Source organism: Aotus nancymaae, unplaced genomic scaffold, assembly GCF_030222135.1.
Source record: "Aotus nancymaae isolate 86718 unplaced genomic scaffold, 86718_ANA_hifiasm-v0.15.2.pri h1tg000108l, whole genome shotgun sequence".
NCBI lineage: Eukaryota > Metazoa > Chordata > Mammalia > Primates > Aotidae > Aotus > Aotus nancymaae.
The window spans coordinates 18383247-18397967 of record NW_026988523.1 but is presented as its reverse complement, the minus strand read 5'-3'; the positions used below and the strand labels follow the sequence as shown (position 1 = coordinate 18397967).

The following is a 14721-nucleotide window of genomic DNA, read 5'->3' as shown; positions in this document are numbered from 1 at the left end:
GAGGTTGCAGTGAGCCGAGATCGTGCCATTGCACTCCAGCCTAGGTAACAAGTGCGAAACTCCGTCTCAAAAAAAAAAAAAAAATCTGGTCAATAAACATTCTAATTTTGAAGTTTCCACCTTATAAATTACTTATACACGGTCAAAGGGGAAGGTGTCCTGACTTGAGCAAACCTGGGCTAGGTCCATCTACTTCTCCAGGTTTCCTTAAAGCTCTACTTTAAAATTATTCCTTCTACAAGCCTTCCTTCCATCCCCTAACCTTGAGTTTGTTATTAAATAGCATCTTTTAACTTTAAATAAACATGTAATTTGTTTTAATAAATTACAGAGTAATTATTTAGTAATAAATGCAGAGTAAAAGATACATACCTGTCCTATTAAAAGGCCAGAGACAAAAGCCTTTCCTTGGAGATGTATGTTTGAAAGATACTGGCCCACAGTCTCTTCTACAATATAGGTTCTTCCCATTTTGGGGAACTAAATTAATCTCCTATACTACAAGAAAAAAAAAGATACAGCATTTTTAGGTAAAATATCATTTGCAATGTTTTTATCATGGGAGTTCTACAGCAAGAGAAGTGGTACTATCCTGATGCTATCACATGCCTTATAGCAAATGCTTATTACATAGATGGTATTCCTTCTTGCAAAGTTCAGATGCAGTTCCAGAGTTCTTCTCAACACAGTGCAGCAGGAAACAACCACAATCAACCAGAGCTGACATGAGAGCTCACACCTTTTTCTCATTCCTGGGATAAGGGCGGGGATACTAAACTAGGAGGCAACACACCAGATTTCTTATTTTAGATCTACTCCTTAGTTGTATTATCTTTGATAATCTATTGCTAAGTCTCAGTGTTCTCATTGCTTAAATAGTAAACATGAATTTCCGAATAGTTCATTGGGAGGCAGAAAGAATCAAATTCATTTACTTGATAAGCATATACGAAAGAACCATACTATTTGCTTAGAAATTATGCTGAGTGGGATAACACAAAGATGAGCAACATGATCTCTGTCCTTGAGCAATACATACTACAGCAAGAGTTAAGTAAATAAACAGCAATACAATAACAACAAACATTTATATAGCTTCTAGTTTGTACAAGGCATTATTGTAAGTACTTTCCATGTAACATTAACAATTCACAAAACCCCAGGAAGTAGGTACTATCATTATAATCATCCTTTAATAGACGAAGAAACTGAAATAAGAGAAGTTGATTAAATAAACTGCCAAAGTGACAAAGCTGGTTAAGTGGCAAAGGAGGGATTTAAACTCAGATACTCTGGCTCCAGAATTCATGTTTTTCAAGACCATACTCATAATGAGGAATAGAAACCAGTCCCTCAATCAAATCATTACTAAGGGTAGCTCTTATTCTGCTTTCTCTCTGGTTTGTGGATGGAAATCAGTATATTCATTCCCTCTATTGGCTTATGCTCCTTTGATTTGCATTTCTGTAGCCAACAACCAAAGATATTCAATAAAAGAGTTAGGCAATATAATAAATGATTAAATCAAGGAACTCATAAGCAGTGAGGATGAAAATGTAAAAGAGATGATATCCAAAAGAGCTATAAAACAAACAGAGACTGCAGGAACACAGTTGCAGTATTTTGAACACTGCAATTTAGGAATAATCATCATTTGGATTTGGTAAAAATATGAATCTTATTCAGTACCACAAAGCTAAGGCTACTAGAGATATGCAAAACTGTCTCGTGACTGACAGATGTACTGGTGTCAGATAGACCTGATTTTTGCATTTTAAAACTAAACCCCAGAGTATGGATTAAGTTTGAAATGTCCTATTGGACGCTGTTTAATTATTGTTGAGGCTTGTCCAGTTTTCTCTCAAAATACATTAATTTCTTCCTAGCTCTTTTTTGACAACAGAACACGTGAATCAGATTTGCACATCATGTTTTAGAGACGAAGTCTAGGAATGCTTATCTAAACATCATTGATGCCTCTATGAAGTTAAGGGCTTTTAATCTTTAGTAATGCCTTCAGGTATGCATTTCTATGTATTAACTTTCCTCTACTTCGGCATATTATACTCCTTTTTCTTCTGCTCTAATAATTTTTAATTCTTGCAACAAATAGAAGTAATTCCAAAGTTATGATATTTAACCTTATAACCTTATTTCTTCTAGGGTGTCACCTTGTAGCCATATTAATGTGTAATAAACCGAATGCAATAATGAGATGAAAATCTATTCAATTATGAAATCTGATAGAATGTCAGATAAATTTTTCTTTAGTGCTCTTCAAACTTTTTAAATGTAGTCAACCAAACTTTATAAAAGCTAGTACTAAAAACGTATATAGTCAGTCTTTTGTATCTGTGGTTTCTACGTCCATGTATTCAACCAACCACAGATTTTAATTTTTTTTTAAAAAAAGCATGATTGCACTTGTACTGTTAGTGTAAAGATGTTTCTTCTTGTCACAATTGCCTAAACAATATAACAACTATAGCATTTACAATGTATTAGGTATTGTATGTAACTTAGAGATGATTTAAGGCATGCAAATGCTATATTATTTCACATAAGGAAGTAGAGCATCCACAGATCTCCATGGGGGTGGACAGGTGAGGGTCCTGGAACCAATGGCCCATGGATACCAAGGGACAACTGTCTCTTGCCTTGCACGGTCATAATTTTCTAGAAATGTTGTGTATCAGCCAAAGCCTTTGTGGTCCAAGCACTGTGACTGAAACACCTCAACCTTCCTGGACTCTGGTTTTTTAATCTATGAAATAAAGAATTTGGATCCTAGCAGATCTGAAAACCCATCTAATTTTAGGATTCTGTGAATCTAAGTACAGAAAATCCACATTTCCCAAATGACAGATCAACAGTATGATAATATTGTGGGCCTAGGACACAGCATGATATTCCATATACCAGCAACTTTAATTATGGTGCTTACCTAAAAAATATTTTGGGGAAAAATCAACCTTAAGCTCTGTTGCTGATTTATTTTTTCTTAGTTATTACAAAATATCATAAAATGCTTCCATTTATATTTCTTAGCCTCGCATAATTCAAAAGTAGGAACTAGAGAAAAAGAGAATAAATTTCACATAAGAACTAAATCAGCAATTCACAGAAGGCCCACAACTGTGGGAACTGCAGAGAGAACGGCATTGGGAATGCATTATTTACAATCAATAATTTAATAAACTCTTTCGGAAGAGTAATTAAACACGAAACAATCTACAGAATTATGATCTGGAAACGTACAAGTTGTTACTGAAGCAATTAAGAATATGTTTAAAAACTTCAGTTATGACAGTTTTCAATCTTACAAACAGTATGTTAGGTAAGTTTCTGCAACGAAAACATAGGCTACACTCAAAGTGCTACCGGTTTCTTAATTCTCCTCAAGAATTAACCCGGCTCCTTAAATTCCTCTTGAATCGCTTAGTATCACCTCCCCACCGCCAAAAAGGTACGCCGTTTCACACAAGGTAAGTTCGTCAGAAGTGTATGCCGGAGAGACGGTCCATTTTTCCAACACTCTGTTCCTTCCTTTTTCTCTTGAAAAGGGAGCTGTGTGCTCCAGTGCACGCGCGCGCGCGCACACACACGTATTATACTCAGGCTGACTTACCTGTTTTCAGAATGTGCACTCGTGGCAGACAATATACGTCGGACTGTCTGTTCGCCGGAAATGGGGATTCGGGTGCAAGTACCAGCCTCTGGCGGCCAGATTCCCTCTGGTCTCAGTTCACTGCCAGTTAATTCATCAGAAAGCGACCTACTTCCCACACCTCACTTCCACTCCAAAGCCAGGGTCTCGGGAGTCAGGTGGCGCAGACTGATGACGTACAACGCCCCCCTCCCTTCACCGCAGAGCCTCAGCCAAAGCGACTGCGGTCGCCACCCCGCCCCCTTCTGGGCGCCATTGAGAGCGTGGCGGTAGCCCGGAGCCTGCCGTCTGGCCCTGCCAGGACCGATGCCCTCTAGTGGCTCAGTGTCCAGAAGCCGCCCAAGAGGACGACCCATGGCATCCCGGGGCTTTGACGGTAAGGTCACCAGCTCTTCAGGGAGGACTGTGGGGTGACGAGTAGTATGTGGCGCCACCGCGCGGACAGCGGTTAAGCGGCAGAGATAGGAGAGCCCGGGGGCGGGGGAGCGGAGAGATAAGCGGAAACGGAAAGGGCGGTGCGGAATTGGGCTCCCAGTAGGGAATGAGAAAAACACTACGTTTCCCAGAGGCCTGCAACGCCTGAAGTGGGTGGAGGTGGAAGCCGGAAAATTGGGTGCGCAAGAGGATCAGAGGCGGCCTCTGAACTCGGAATCCCAGGGTGCGCAGCTTCCGAGGGTTGCGCGCGCACTTCGGGCGCGGGCGGTCTGGTGGTGTCGCTCAGGCGCCGCCGCTGCTGAGGCTGGACTCGATTTCCCAGGGTCCCGCCGCGGGAGTCTCCGGCGGGCTGGCGCGCGCGAGCCGCCGAGCGAGGTGATAGAGGAGGCGGCACAGGCTTCTGGGTCCTCCTGGTCTTCGCCTTTCTTCTCTGCTTCTACCCCGTCAGCCACTGCCACTGGGGCTCGTGGCACCACCGACATGGCGGCGGTGTTGCAGCAAGTCCTGGAGCGCACAGAGCTGAACAAGCTGCCCAAGTCCGTCCAGAACAAACTTGAAAAGTTCCTTGCTGATCAGCAGTCCGAGATCGATGGCCTGAAGGGGCGGCACGAGAAATTTAAGGTGGAGAGCGGTAAGTGAGATGCTCTTTCCGCCCTTGGTTGTGGGCTCCCGCTCTTGGGTCTGGTCTTCCCCCTAGCAAGTTGGAACTGGGTACGACGCTTTTATTTAACCTCACTTCCTGGGCTCTGGATATCCTGAGCCTTCGCTTTCCTGCTCCTCACGGTTTGATAAGAAGCCTTTTTTAAAACAAATCCGAATCTTAAGTTTAGTACCGTTTTCTTTGTAATTAGGGTAGGCTCCTATAGGGACGCTTATCTTTGTCGGACAAACGGTAAGCAGACTTGCTAGAGTCTGCGAACTCATCTCTCAGCCTAGAGAACCTTAACATGTTTTGTTGCATTTCAGCTGATAGTGACTCCGCCCTATTTTCTAGTCACCTGCATTCTAGGCCTTTGCCAAGTTGACCACTCTGTGCACTTGTTCTTAGTGTGTGCGTCGTCCTGTGGCCCCAGAACGAATTAGATATTTACAAAAATGGACATTAGGTGCATAAGAGGACTGGAAACACAGTGAACATGCAGTACAGAAGTTTAACGGATCTGATTTCTCTCAAAAAATTGGAGTTTGATAGAAAACATTAAAATTTTCTTACAATTACCTGAATTAGGTCTATAAGTATGAAAGTTACTGACAATAATGGCTTGAACATCCTTGAAAAAATATGAAGAATATAGTAATTACCATTAGTAAAATACAAACTTCCTGTTAATGTGTTTTGGTTTACCATTTGCTTGGGGAGGTTAATATTGTTCTTGCTATGTTGAATGGAAATTCTGAACAAATTTTTACTTCAAAAAAAGATGTAACTGTCAAGCAGAATTGACCTTGAAAATTAGTTCTCTGATCCCAGAGCCGAGTATAGTACATTGCATTCTATTTATTAACTCGCTCCGTAAATATTGAGTGTCTTATATGCTCCTGATACTATGCTGAGCATGATATTCAATTCCTTCCCTTGGGAAGTTTACACATTTACTTTTACATAAATTTAGTAGTTTGATACTTTCAAGTAATATCTTGACTACTTTAAAAGAAGCCTTTTAAAACAAAGGATTTTTTTGTCTAAACAATTTTTTCCCGTTTAATAAATACTTTATGCTAAGTAGTTTACTGATGTCTGAGGAAAATACTAAGATAAATGAGACATATTACATGCCTTGAAGACATTCATTCATAAAGCCCCTTTTAGGCCTTATTTTATTTCTTATTTTTTGTCATGTAAGTCATTTGGAATTGCTATTAAGTCCCTTTCAGTGCTCAGTCTATCTTTACTCAGATTCTCTTACTTGGAGTGCAATTCTAATACTATATCTTAAATTTTAAAATCAAGGTTATTAGAAATAAATGCCAGTATTGACAATGTATGTACATGTATTTGTTTTTGTTTTTTGTTTTTTGCTTGTCTGCTGCAGAACAACAGTATTTTGAGATAGAAAAGAGACTGTCCCACAGTCAAGAGAGACTTGTGAATGAAACCCGAGAGTGTCAGAGCTTGCGGCTTGAGCTAGAGAAATTTCGTAAGTATTTAATTCCTCTTTGTAGGTATTTTCTGAGTATTGAAATCTTCAGAGACTCCTTTATATACTTTGGAAACATTTACATGCTAAATATGAAAATATTGATTAAGCAGCACTGGCTTTTATTATTATGATATTTTGATTTTTCACTTAGAGGTTTTGTAAGAACACAGAGCTTAATGGTCAGGAGGCCTGGATTCTTATCCTGATTTTGTTGTTAAAAATGCTTTCGCCACATGTAAATCTTAACAGTATCTGATTATTTTTTATACAATGGCTAGAAGCACATGTCTGTATACTTACACAGCTTTGTAAATCAAATGAGATAATATTTCTCGAAATCCTTTTAAAAAGGTGAAAGCATTATGCAACTGAAGAAGTAGAGAGTAGTTTGTAAATCAAGTGAGATAATATTTCTTGAAATCCTTTTAAAAAGGTGGAAGGATTATACAGCTGAAGAAGTAGAGAGTGGTTTGTTTTTATGAATCGAAGTGGTTTGAAGAATCGAAGCCTGTTGCTTTTATTATGTTTTAACTATTTTTTAGTAATTTTTATAAATACAAATCTCAGGACATTTCCCTTTTAAGACTAGTTTCTGTAAAAGATTGATAATCTCTTTCTTAGTTTTCTTACATGATTAAGTCTTAGAAAGTTCACAAGATGTTAAAGATCCTGATATTTCTTAGGAGGATGATATGTCCTGTGCTTTGCTTCTCCCATCCAAGTTCTAACCAGGCCCAACCCTGCTTGGCTTCCAAGATCAGAAGAGATGGGGTGCCTTCAGGGTGGTCTGACTGTAGACTGCTTCTGATTTAAGAAAACAAACATCAGAACATTAGGAAGGATCTCTATAGAGGCATAATTATTATTATTATTTATTTTTTTTTTTGGAGACAGAGTCACACTCTGTTGCTCAGGTTGGAGTGCAGTGGTGTAATCACTGCAGCCTCCGCCTGTGTTCACATGATTCCTGTGCCTCAGCCTCCTGAATAGCTGGGATTACAGGCATGCGCCACTAGGTCCAGCTAATTTTTGTGTTTTTAGTAGATAAGTGGTTTGCCGTGTTGGCCAGACTGGTCTTGAACTCCTGACCTCAAGTGATTCTCCCACCTTGGCCTCCCAAAATGTTGGGATTACAGGTGTGAGCCACCGTGCCTGACTGGCATAATGAACTGATATTCAATATAGTTCAATTTTAATTTGATCAATGGAGAAGGAACACAGGAAGTTCATAATCAGAGGAATGATTAAAATTGCAACTTTCCTTCTTAATGGGTCCGTGACCGTGGACTGTTTGTTTAGGTTATAACTTTTTTCGGCTACTTTGCCTAGGCATAATAAAAAGATCTGCTTAGCAGTAGTGCTGAGCAGTTTCAGAAAAATGACTATGAATACAGCTTTTACGAGATATGGGAAAAGAGAAAACTATAAGGATGAACCTAGAGATACATCAAATACCTTACCGTGGTATACTGTTAGTGTGTGTGTGTGTGTGTGTGTGTGTGTGTGTATGTGTATTCTGGATCAGTAAGTCTTGTCTGGAAAGCAGTAAATAATAGTAAAACAAAATAGAAAATTTTGAATTTTTTTTGCTTGAATAGTCCTCTTAAATAGAAGATTAGAATTAATTATAATGTATTTGCTCATTGAATTGCTAGCATGTAATAGAGATATGATGATATTTTTTGGAAAAATTTCAAAAATTATATTCTTGCTAGTTAGCTTATGTTTAGAAGAGAAACTGTGTAAAGGAAAAGAGCCTGTTTTGAGTGGAGATTGAGAGATAAGTACGTTATCAAACATAATGCTTTTCTCTTTCAAGGCTCTCTTTAGAGTGATAAACAAGATAGGAATTGCAAATATTATTATGATTTGCTATATATACACGTTATATACTTTAAATGCTATTTTCTCTCTTGATCCTATCTTTTTAACTCCTTTTTCTTACTGCTAAATACAGTTTGCTATTTCTTATGATACATGCTGATCTAGAAGATGTTATTGAAAAATACAGGAATTACTAATTGCATATGACTTTTCCCATAAATGTTGGCTAGGATTATTGTGCATTTGATTTTGGAGACAGGACAGCATATTTAAAATTTTGGTCTAGAACACAGTAAATTTTGAATATATTCATGAATTTGGAATGTGATATACAATACAGTCTTACTGCGCTTCTGTTTTTTTCATGTTTAAAATGTGTAAGATTGACAGTTACGTAAAAACACTCATTACAAGTTTTAAGGGAATGTGTATGTATGTGTAAAATTCTTTTTATCCAGACAGTCAACTGAAGACAGTAACTGAGAAAAACAAAGAACTTGAAATTGCTCAGGATCGCAATATCGCCATTCAGGTAAGAGATATTCCTGTGAATAAGCTAATTGTAAACATGTTATTTGAGGAAACTTTCTGTTGTGATTGTTTATCAGTTATTAGTCAATGGAAGATGTAACTGATACCCTATTAGGAGCAGCTACCAACAGAAATATGTATCTGTAAATTTTTTAATTGGATCTTACTATGTTTTATTGATAGATTGGACATTTCTTTTACTCGATAGAAATTAGCTATTAAATGCTTACTGTATTCTGGGTATTATACCAAATGCTGTGATCTAGTTGGGGATTTGGGTGAATTCACATTGGTAATCATTTTCTTAGGGCAGTTTTATTTATGAGAATAACAGTTTGAATATGATCACAGGGATTGCTGACCAATTTGTTTAATTAAGTGGTCATACCCAGTTATTTTTTAACCAGATACAACTTGATACTTTTGTCATTGCTTTTTTAAAATTTGCATTTTATTTGGTGTTAAAAGATAATTTCTTCAAATTTCTAAAAGGCAAAAAAAATCTACTTCCAGAATCTGAATAGGAGCAAAAAAGCCCCACAATATACCTAGAAAGGCATTGCAAGAAACATACTTAGGAAGAAAAATTCAGTACCCAAGAAAACTCAAATACTTTTCTGAAAACTATGAGAATATACCTTTATAAATGAAGATATTACGTATTTCTGGATGGAAATGCTTTCCAAATTAATGTGTTGGTAATACATTTTGAATCTTAGTCCAAGTCAAATAGCCAGAAACTTGTTAATGTAGGTCTAAAGATGATTAGGAAAATAACATAGTAATAGATAGGATGCTTCTAAAAAGAAGAAGTATCAATTTAAAAGTCTTTGCATAGCCACATATTCAAATATTTTATAAAGCTGTGGTGGAAACATTACAATGCTGATAGAAGAATCGGTACAGAGAATAAAAGGCAGTTCAGAAATAAAACCCAATACAGAGGATCTTAATCTTTTGGAAAGAAAGCAGAACTGTCACAAAATCTTTATAAATCTTATGAAAGCTGTGGATCTGTAGCCCAAGAAAATAGTGTGCACACAGTCATGTAAAATTTTGCAGGGAGGAAAAAAATCTATGAAATAGCTTAAAAAGTAATAAAACTTATTTAACTGCTTTGTGGCTGAAAAAAAGAAACTGAAAGCTTTTTCAGTAAGATCCAAGCAAGGCTGGGATGCCCACTCCCCACTTCTGTTCAGTGTAGTACTAGAAGTACTAGCGAGAGCAATCAGACAAGAGAAGGAAATAAAATGCACCCAAGCTGGAAAGCAAGAAATAAAATTATCTCTACTTAGAGATTCTGTGATTCTATATGTAAAAAATCTCAAAGATTCCACAAAAACCTGCTAGAGCTAATAAATGAATTTATACAGTTGCAAGGTACAAAATGAATATTCAAAAATCTAGCAGCGTTTCTATACAAAAACAATGACCTAGCTGAAAAATCAAGAAAACAATTTCATTAGAGTACCATCAAAAAAACAAAAAAACAACTTAGGAATAAATTTAATCTAGGAGGTGATAGACTTGTACTGAAAATGATATAACTGATGAAAGAAATTGAAAATGCAAATAATTGCAAAGATATCCCATATTCATAGATAAGAATTCATATTGCTAAAATGTCCATGCTGTATAAAGCAATATACAGATTTAGCCTAATCCTGTCAGAGGGCATTCTTCACAGAAATAGAAAAAAAAAAAAAATTCTAAAATTCTGATTGAATCAGTTAAGAAATCCTGAATAACCAAAGCAATATTGAGCAAGAAAAACAAAGTTGGAGGCATCATACTTCATGATTTAGATAACTACTATAAAACTATGGTAATCCAAATAGTGTGGTACTGACATAAAAACAGAAACATGCACCAGTGGAATAGAATAGAGAGCTCAGAAATAAATCCAAACATATGATCAACCAGTTTCAACAAGCGTACCAAGAAGACACAGTGGAGATGGGATCGTCTTCTCATTAATAGTGTTGGGAAAACGATTTCCACATGTGAAGAAATGAATGTTGGATGCTTGTATTACTTACATCATAACACCAAAATCAGCACAAGATGGATAAAAGATTTGAATGGAAGACCTGAAGCCATAAAACTAAGAGAAGTGAACATAGGGGAAAGATTCTTGACGTTGGCCTTGGTAATGATTTTTTTGGGTATCACATCAGTAGTTGAAGCTGCAAAAGGAAATAAATGGAACTACATGAAACTAAAAAGCTTCTATAGGAAACAAGAATATTAAAAGGCAACCTGCAGTTCTAGCATAGGTAGCTCGAGATTGGTATTTCTAACTCAAAAGCATATAAATTTCCATTGTGTTGCTGGGAAGCAGTTTGACAAGTTTTTGGTGTTTGAGACAGAGTATCGCTTTGCTGCCCAGGCTGGAGTGCAGTGGTGCACCTCCACCTCCCAGGCTCAAGTGATTATCCCCACTCAGCCTCCCAAGTAGGTGGGACCAAGGCATGTGCCACCATGCCTGGCTTTTTTTTCCTGCTTGTAGAGACAGGGTTTTTCCATGTTGCCCATGCTAGTCTTGAACTCCTAGACTCAAATGATCTGCCCAGCTTGATCTCCCGAAGTGTTGTGATTACAGACATGAGCTACTGCACCCCACTGACAAAATATGTTTAAAAAAAAAAAAAAGAAAAAAATAAGGTTTCAAGTAATTCAATTTTTAGGAATCTTTCTTGAAAAATAATTTGGACTAGGTTGTAAATACAGTGATATTCTAAGTAATTAGAACATTTCTATGTGATTAAAAGGGACAGGAGAAAAAAAATTCATAAGCCTTGTAAAAATGTTTTTAAAATCCAAAATTTAAATAGAAAAATTGGGATTGTGGTTACTTTTTAACTTTCTGATGTGTAAGTTATAAGAGAGAGCCAATCATTTAAACTGCAGCTGATGTTAACTAAAGTGACAATTCTATGTTCACTTTCCTGTATTGCTCTACTTGCTTTTCTTATTTATTATTCCTTTATATGACAGAGCCAATTTACAAGAACAAAGGAAGAATTAGAAGCTGAGAAAAGAGACCTAATTAGAACCAATGAGAGACTATCTCAAGAACTTGAATACTTAACAGGTATGAAGAAGTGCTTTTAGCTCTATTCCTTTTTCTAATAGAACTAGGAGTTAATTCTCAGTCCATTTCTGTTGCTGATTTTTTTTGTTATGGGTGAGTATAGAGTTCAGTGTAATGTCCTATTATTTTCCTACTAATTTATCTTTTAATCATTAACAGGTGTTTAAAGAAGTGTCTAGAAGGTGCACAAATGAAAAACATCTCAAAGAAGTAGTAATTTGGACCAAATTTTACATGCAAACATTTTTACTACAGTGTTATACATAATATCAAATTGGAAACAGTTTTGTTCATTTGCAAAGGTTGAACTATTATTCTTCAATTTATATGGACATCCTTGCTATATAATAAGCATTCAATATAAGAACCTATACTCAGCCTATATTTATAAACAGATTGAAGGAGGCAGGAACATAAAATATATAAACATAAACTATAATATATAATACAGCTGATATAGTCAGGTGACCTTGACTCTGATGTTAAGAAATTTCCTTTGGTTTTTTTTTTTTATGGGTTTTGAAATTTTTTATTTCTATAAAATAATTTTCAGATATTTATGTTGTTATAAAATAATATTCCATTAGTTAAGTATACTTTTCCAGTCTCACAAGAGTTGTTTCAAAATATTTGTTGAGTGTGTTGATCAACAACTGGTAGTTCATCTAGTCATCTTCTGTTTATTTCTCTGATTAGCTCTTGGATTTCTCCAGGGTCCGTATCTTGAAGCCCTTCATCCCAACTTTTTTGCCATATCTACAATCTCTTTCATGATTTTGTTGATTGGCTCTGTTATAAATTTTGTGATTTCATGCACAACATCTGGACAGTTTTCTCCAACAGGAATTTACTATTTCAGCCTTTATGGCTTTCATGACTTTTTCTGTAGCAACGATGGCCTCTTCAATTGTGTTATCCTTTCAAACTTTCATGATATTTTCTCTGTTGGGGTTCGCATCCACAGTGTTGACTTTTTTTTTTTTTTTTTTTGCATAAAGTATTATCTCTAATGAGACGTAAAGGTCCTTATGATCTCCTGATCTAAAGGCTGTGAATTAGAGACATGTTTGGGAGCAAGTAGACTGCTTTGACACCCTCCATGTGGAACTTCTGGGTTCTGGGTAGCCAGGGACAGTGTCTAAAATCAAAAGAACTTTAAAGGTAGCCCCTTGACAGGGCTCGGTGGCTCACATCTGTAATCCCAGCACTTTGGAAGGCTGAAGCAGGCAGATCACCTGAGGTCAGGAGTTTGAGACCAGCCTGGCCAACATGGTGAAAAACCCCATCTCTACTAAAGATATAAAACTTAGCTGGGTGTGATGACGTGCACCTGTAATTCCAGCTACCCAGGATGCTGAGGCATGAGAATTGCGTGAACCAGGGAGGCAGAGGTTGCAGTGCATGGGGGATAGACCAAGACTCTTTCTCAAAAAAAAAAAAAAAAAAAAAGGCAGCCCCTTTACTGGCAAGATACTTTCTGACTTCAGGGACAAAGCATCAGTGGAACTGATTCAGAGAAAAAGTTCCCTTGTTGTCCAAGTCTTCTTGTGTAACAAAAAGACAATTGCTAGAGTTTATCTTTTTCCTTTGGGTTTTGGCTCTGGGGTTAACAACCTTATGAATAAGGGCAGTTCTGATCATAAATCTGACTGCATTGCGCAATACGGTAGAGTTAGCCTATCCCTTCCTGCCCTATATCCTGGTGCTCTCTTCCCTTTTTAACTAATAAATGTCTTTTGTGGCATTTTTTTCTAGAATAGGACACTTCCATCTGCATTTAAAACCTGTGCAGGCATATAACCTTTGTCAATGATTTTCTTAACAGCATCTGCTGTTTCTTGGTTGACAGAACCTGCTTCTTCTGTTTTCTTGACTTTTTTTAAGTCGAACCTCTTTGTAAAATTATCAGACCATCCTTTGCTGACATTAAATTCTCCAGCTTTAGATCCATCACCCTCCTTTTACCTTAAGTTGTTGTATAGTGACATTGTTTTACCTCAAATCATATTAGAGTCTATGGGTATGTGATAGTAATCCTGCACCCCATAAAAGTTGCATTTTCAATACGAGACAAGAAGGTATTTTGCAGAAATGCACTTTTTTATGTTTGCTGTGGAGTAGCTGCAGTGATGGCTTCACGTATTTTATTTCTCTTTTTCTTTTTTTTAACAACGGTCTTTGTACAGGATTCATTTATCTTGAAATGGTGGGTAACCAAGCTGTAGTCCTCAATTGATGGTACATATCAAGCAATTCAGCTCTTTAAAATATTGTCATGACTTTTCTCTGCTTCTTAGAAGCACTTCCAATGTCACTAGTGGCCTTCTGATGGATCCCATGTTGTTATTCAAGGTTTATGTTATTGCACTAAACACAATGACAAATATGCAAAAACTTCAAAAGATTACTATTTTCTTCATTATGCAATTTACTGGAGAGATAAACTGCTCTCGTTAGAGTCACAGCATTCTAAACATACTCAAAACACTTGAACTTAACGCAGTAGTATCAGGAAGTGGCTATGAAAGTATTACAGTAATACAGTATGTATTACAGTTAATTTTATGCAGTGATGGTTTAATAAAGCATCTTTACATTTGTTTATATTTCTCTTAATTACATATGAGGTCGTGTCCTGTTTGTGTGCATAAGTTTTGATAAATTTTTTAAGTTTCTATCATAGATTTGTATGTATTTTAATGGAGTAAATCTTAAAATAGACTAGTATTTACATATATTTTATACACTTATAACATAGTAGATTTTTCTTAGTTTGTTTCCATTTCTGGGCTGCCTGGACTGGTCTGTGGTCTCTGAGTTTTTCACATTGTTGCAAGTTTTTTGAAAAAAATTTCAACATATTTATTGAAGAAAATATGAGTGGAAGTGAATCTGCACAGTTCAAATCTGTGTTGTTCAAGGGCCAGCTGTGCTTACTTTGTATTAAAGGTTTATATTCCTAGAGATACATTTTTGATGTTTGGTTCCTCTGAATGTTAATTAGTCATTATTTTTTAATTCTTTTTTCA

The 14721-nt window shown here is 36.6% G+C and overlaps 2 protein-coding genes across 8 annotated transcripts in view; one reads left to right on the top strand and one right to left on the bottom strand.

Moving 5' to 3' along the window:
* ODR4 (odr-4 GPCR localization factor homolog) overlaps positions 1 to 3818 on the bottom strand; it is a 44218-nt gene extending 40400 nt beyond the window's left edge. For 2 of the 6 annotated variants that reach the window (XM_064370726.1, XM_064370729.1), the window contains exons 1-2: positions 3629 to 3816; positions 373 to 498 (exon numbers count right to left, since the gene is read on the bottom strand). In XM_064370726.1, coding sequence (XP_064226796.1) covers positions 373 to 471 — 99 coding nt within the window. In that variant the 5' untranslated portion in view covers positions 472 to 498; positions 3629 to 3816. Of the gene's footprint in view, positions 1 to 372; positions 499 to 2944; positions 3051 to 3628 lie in introns of those variants that run through there. The other 4 variants (XR_010340421.1, XM_064370728.1, XM_064370727.1 and 1 more) reach the window with 4 other exon arrangements.
* A 653-nt stretch (positions 3819 to 4471) lies between these two features.
* Positions 4472 to 14721, top strand: part of TPR (translocated promoter region, nuclear basket protein) — a 66580-nt gene continuing 56330 nt past the window's right edge. The window contains exons 1-4 of one of the 2 annotated variants that reach the window (XM_012444396.2): positions 4472 to 4733; positions 6136 to 6240; positions 8526 to 8599; positions 11596 to 11692. In XM_012444396.2, coding sequence (XP_012299819.2) covers positions 4583 to 4733; positions 6136 to 6240; positions 8526 to 8599; positions 11596 to 11692 — 427 coding nt within the window. In that variant the 5' untranslated portion in view covers positions 4472 to 4582. The remainder of the gene's footprint in view (positions 4734 to 6135; positions 6241 to 8525; positions 8600 to 11595; positions 11693 to 14721) is intronic. The other variant, XM_012444397.2, reaches the window with a different exon arrangement.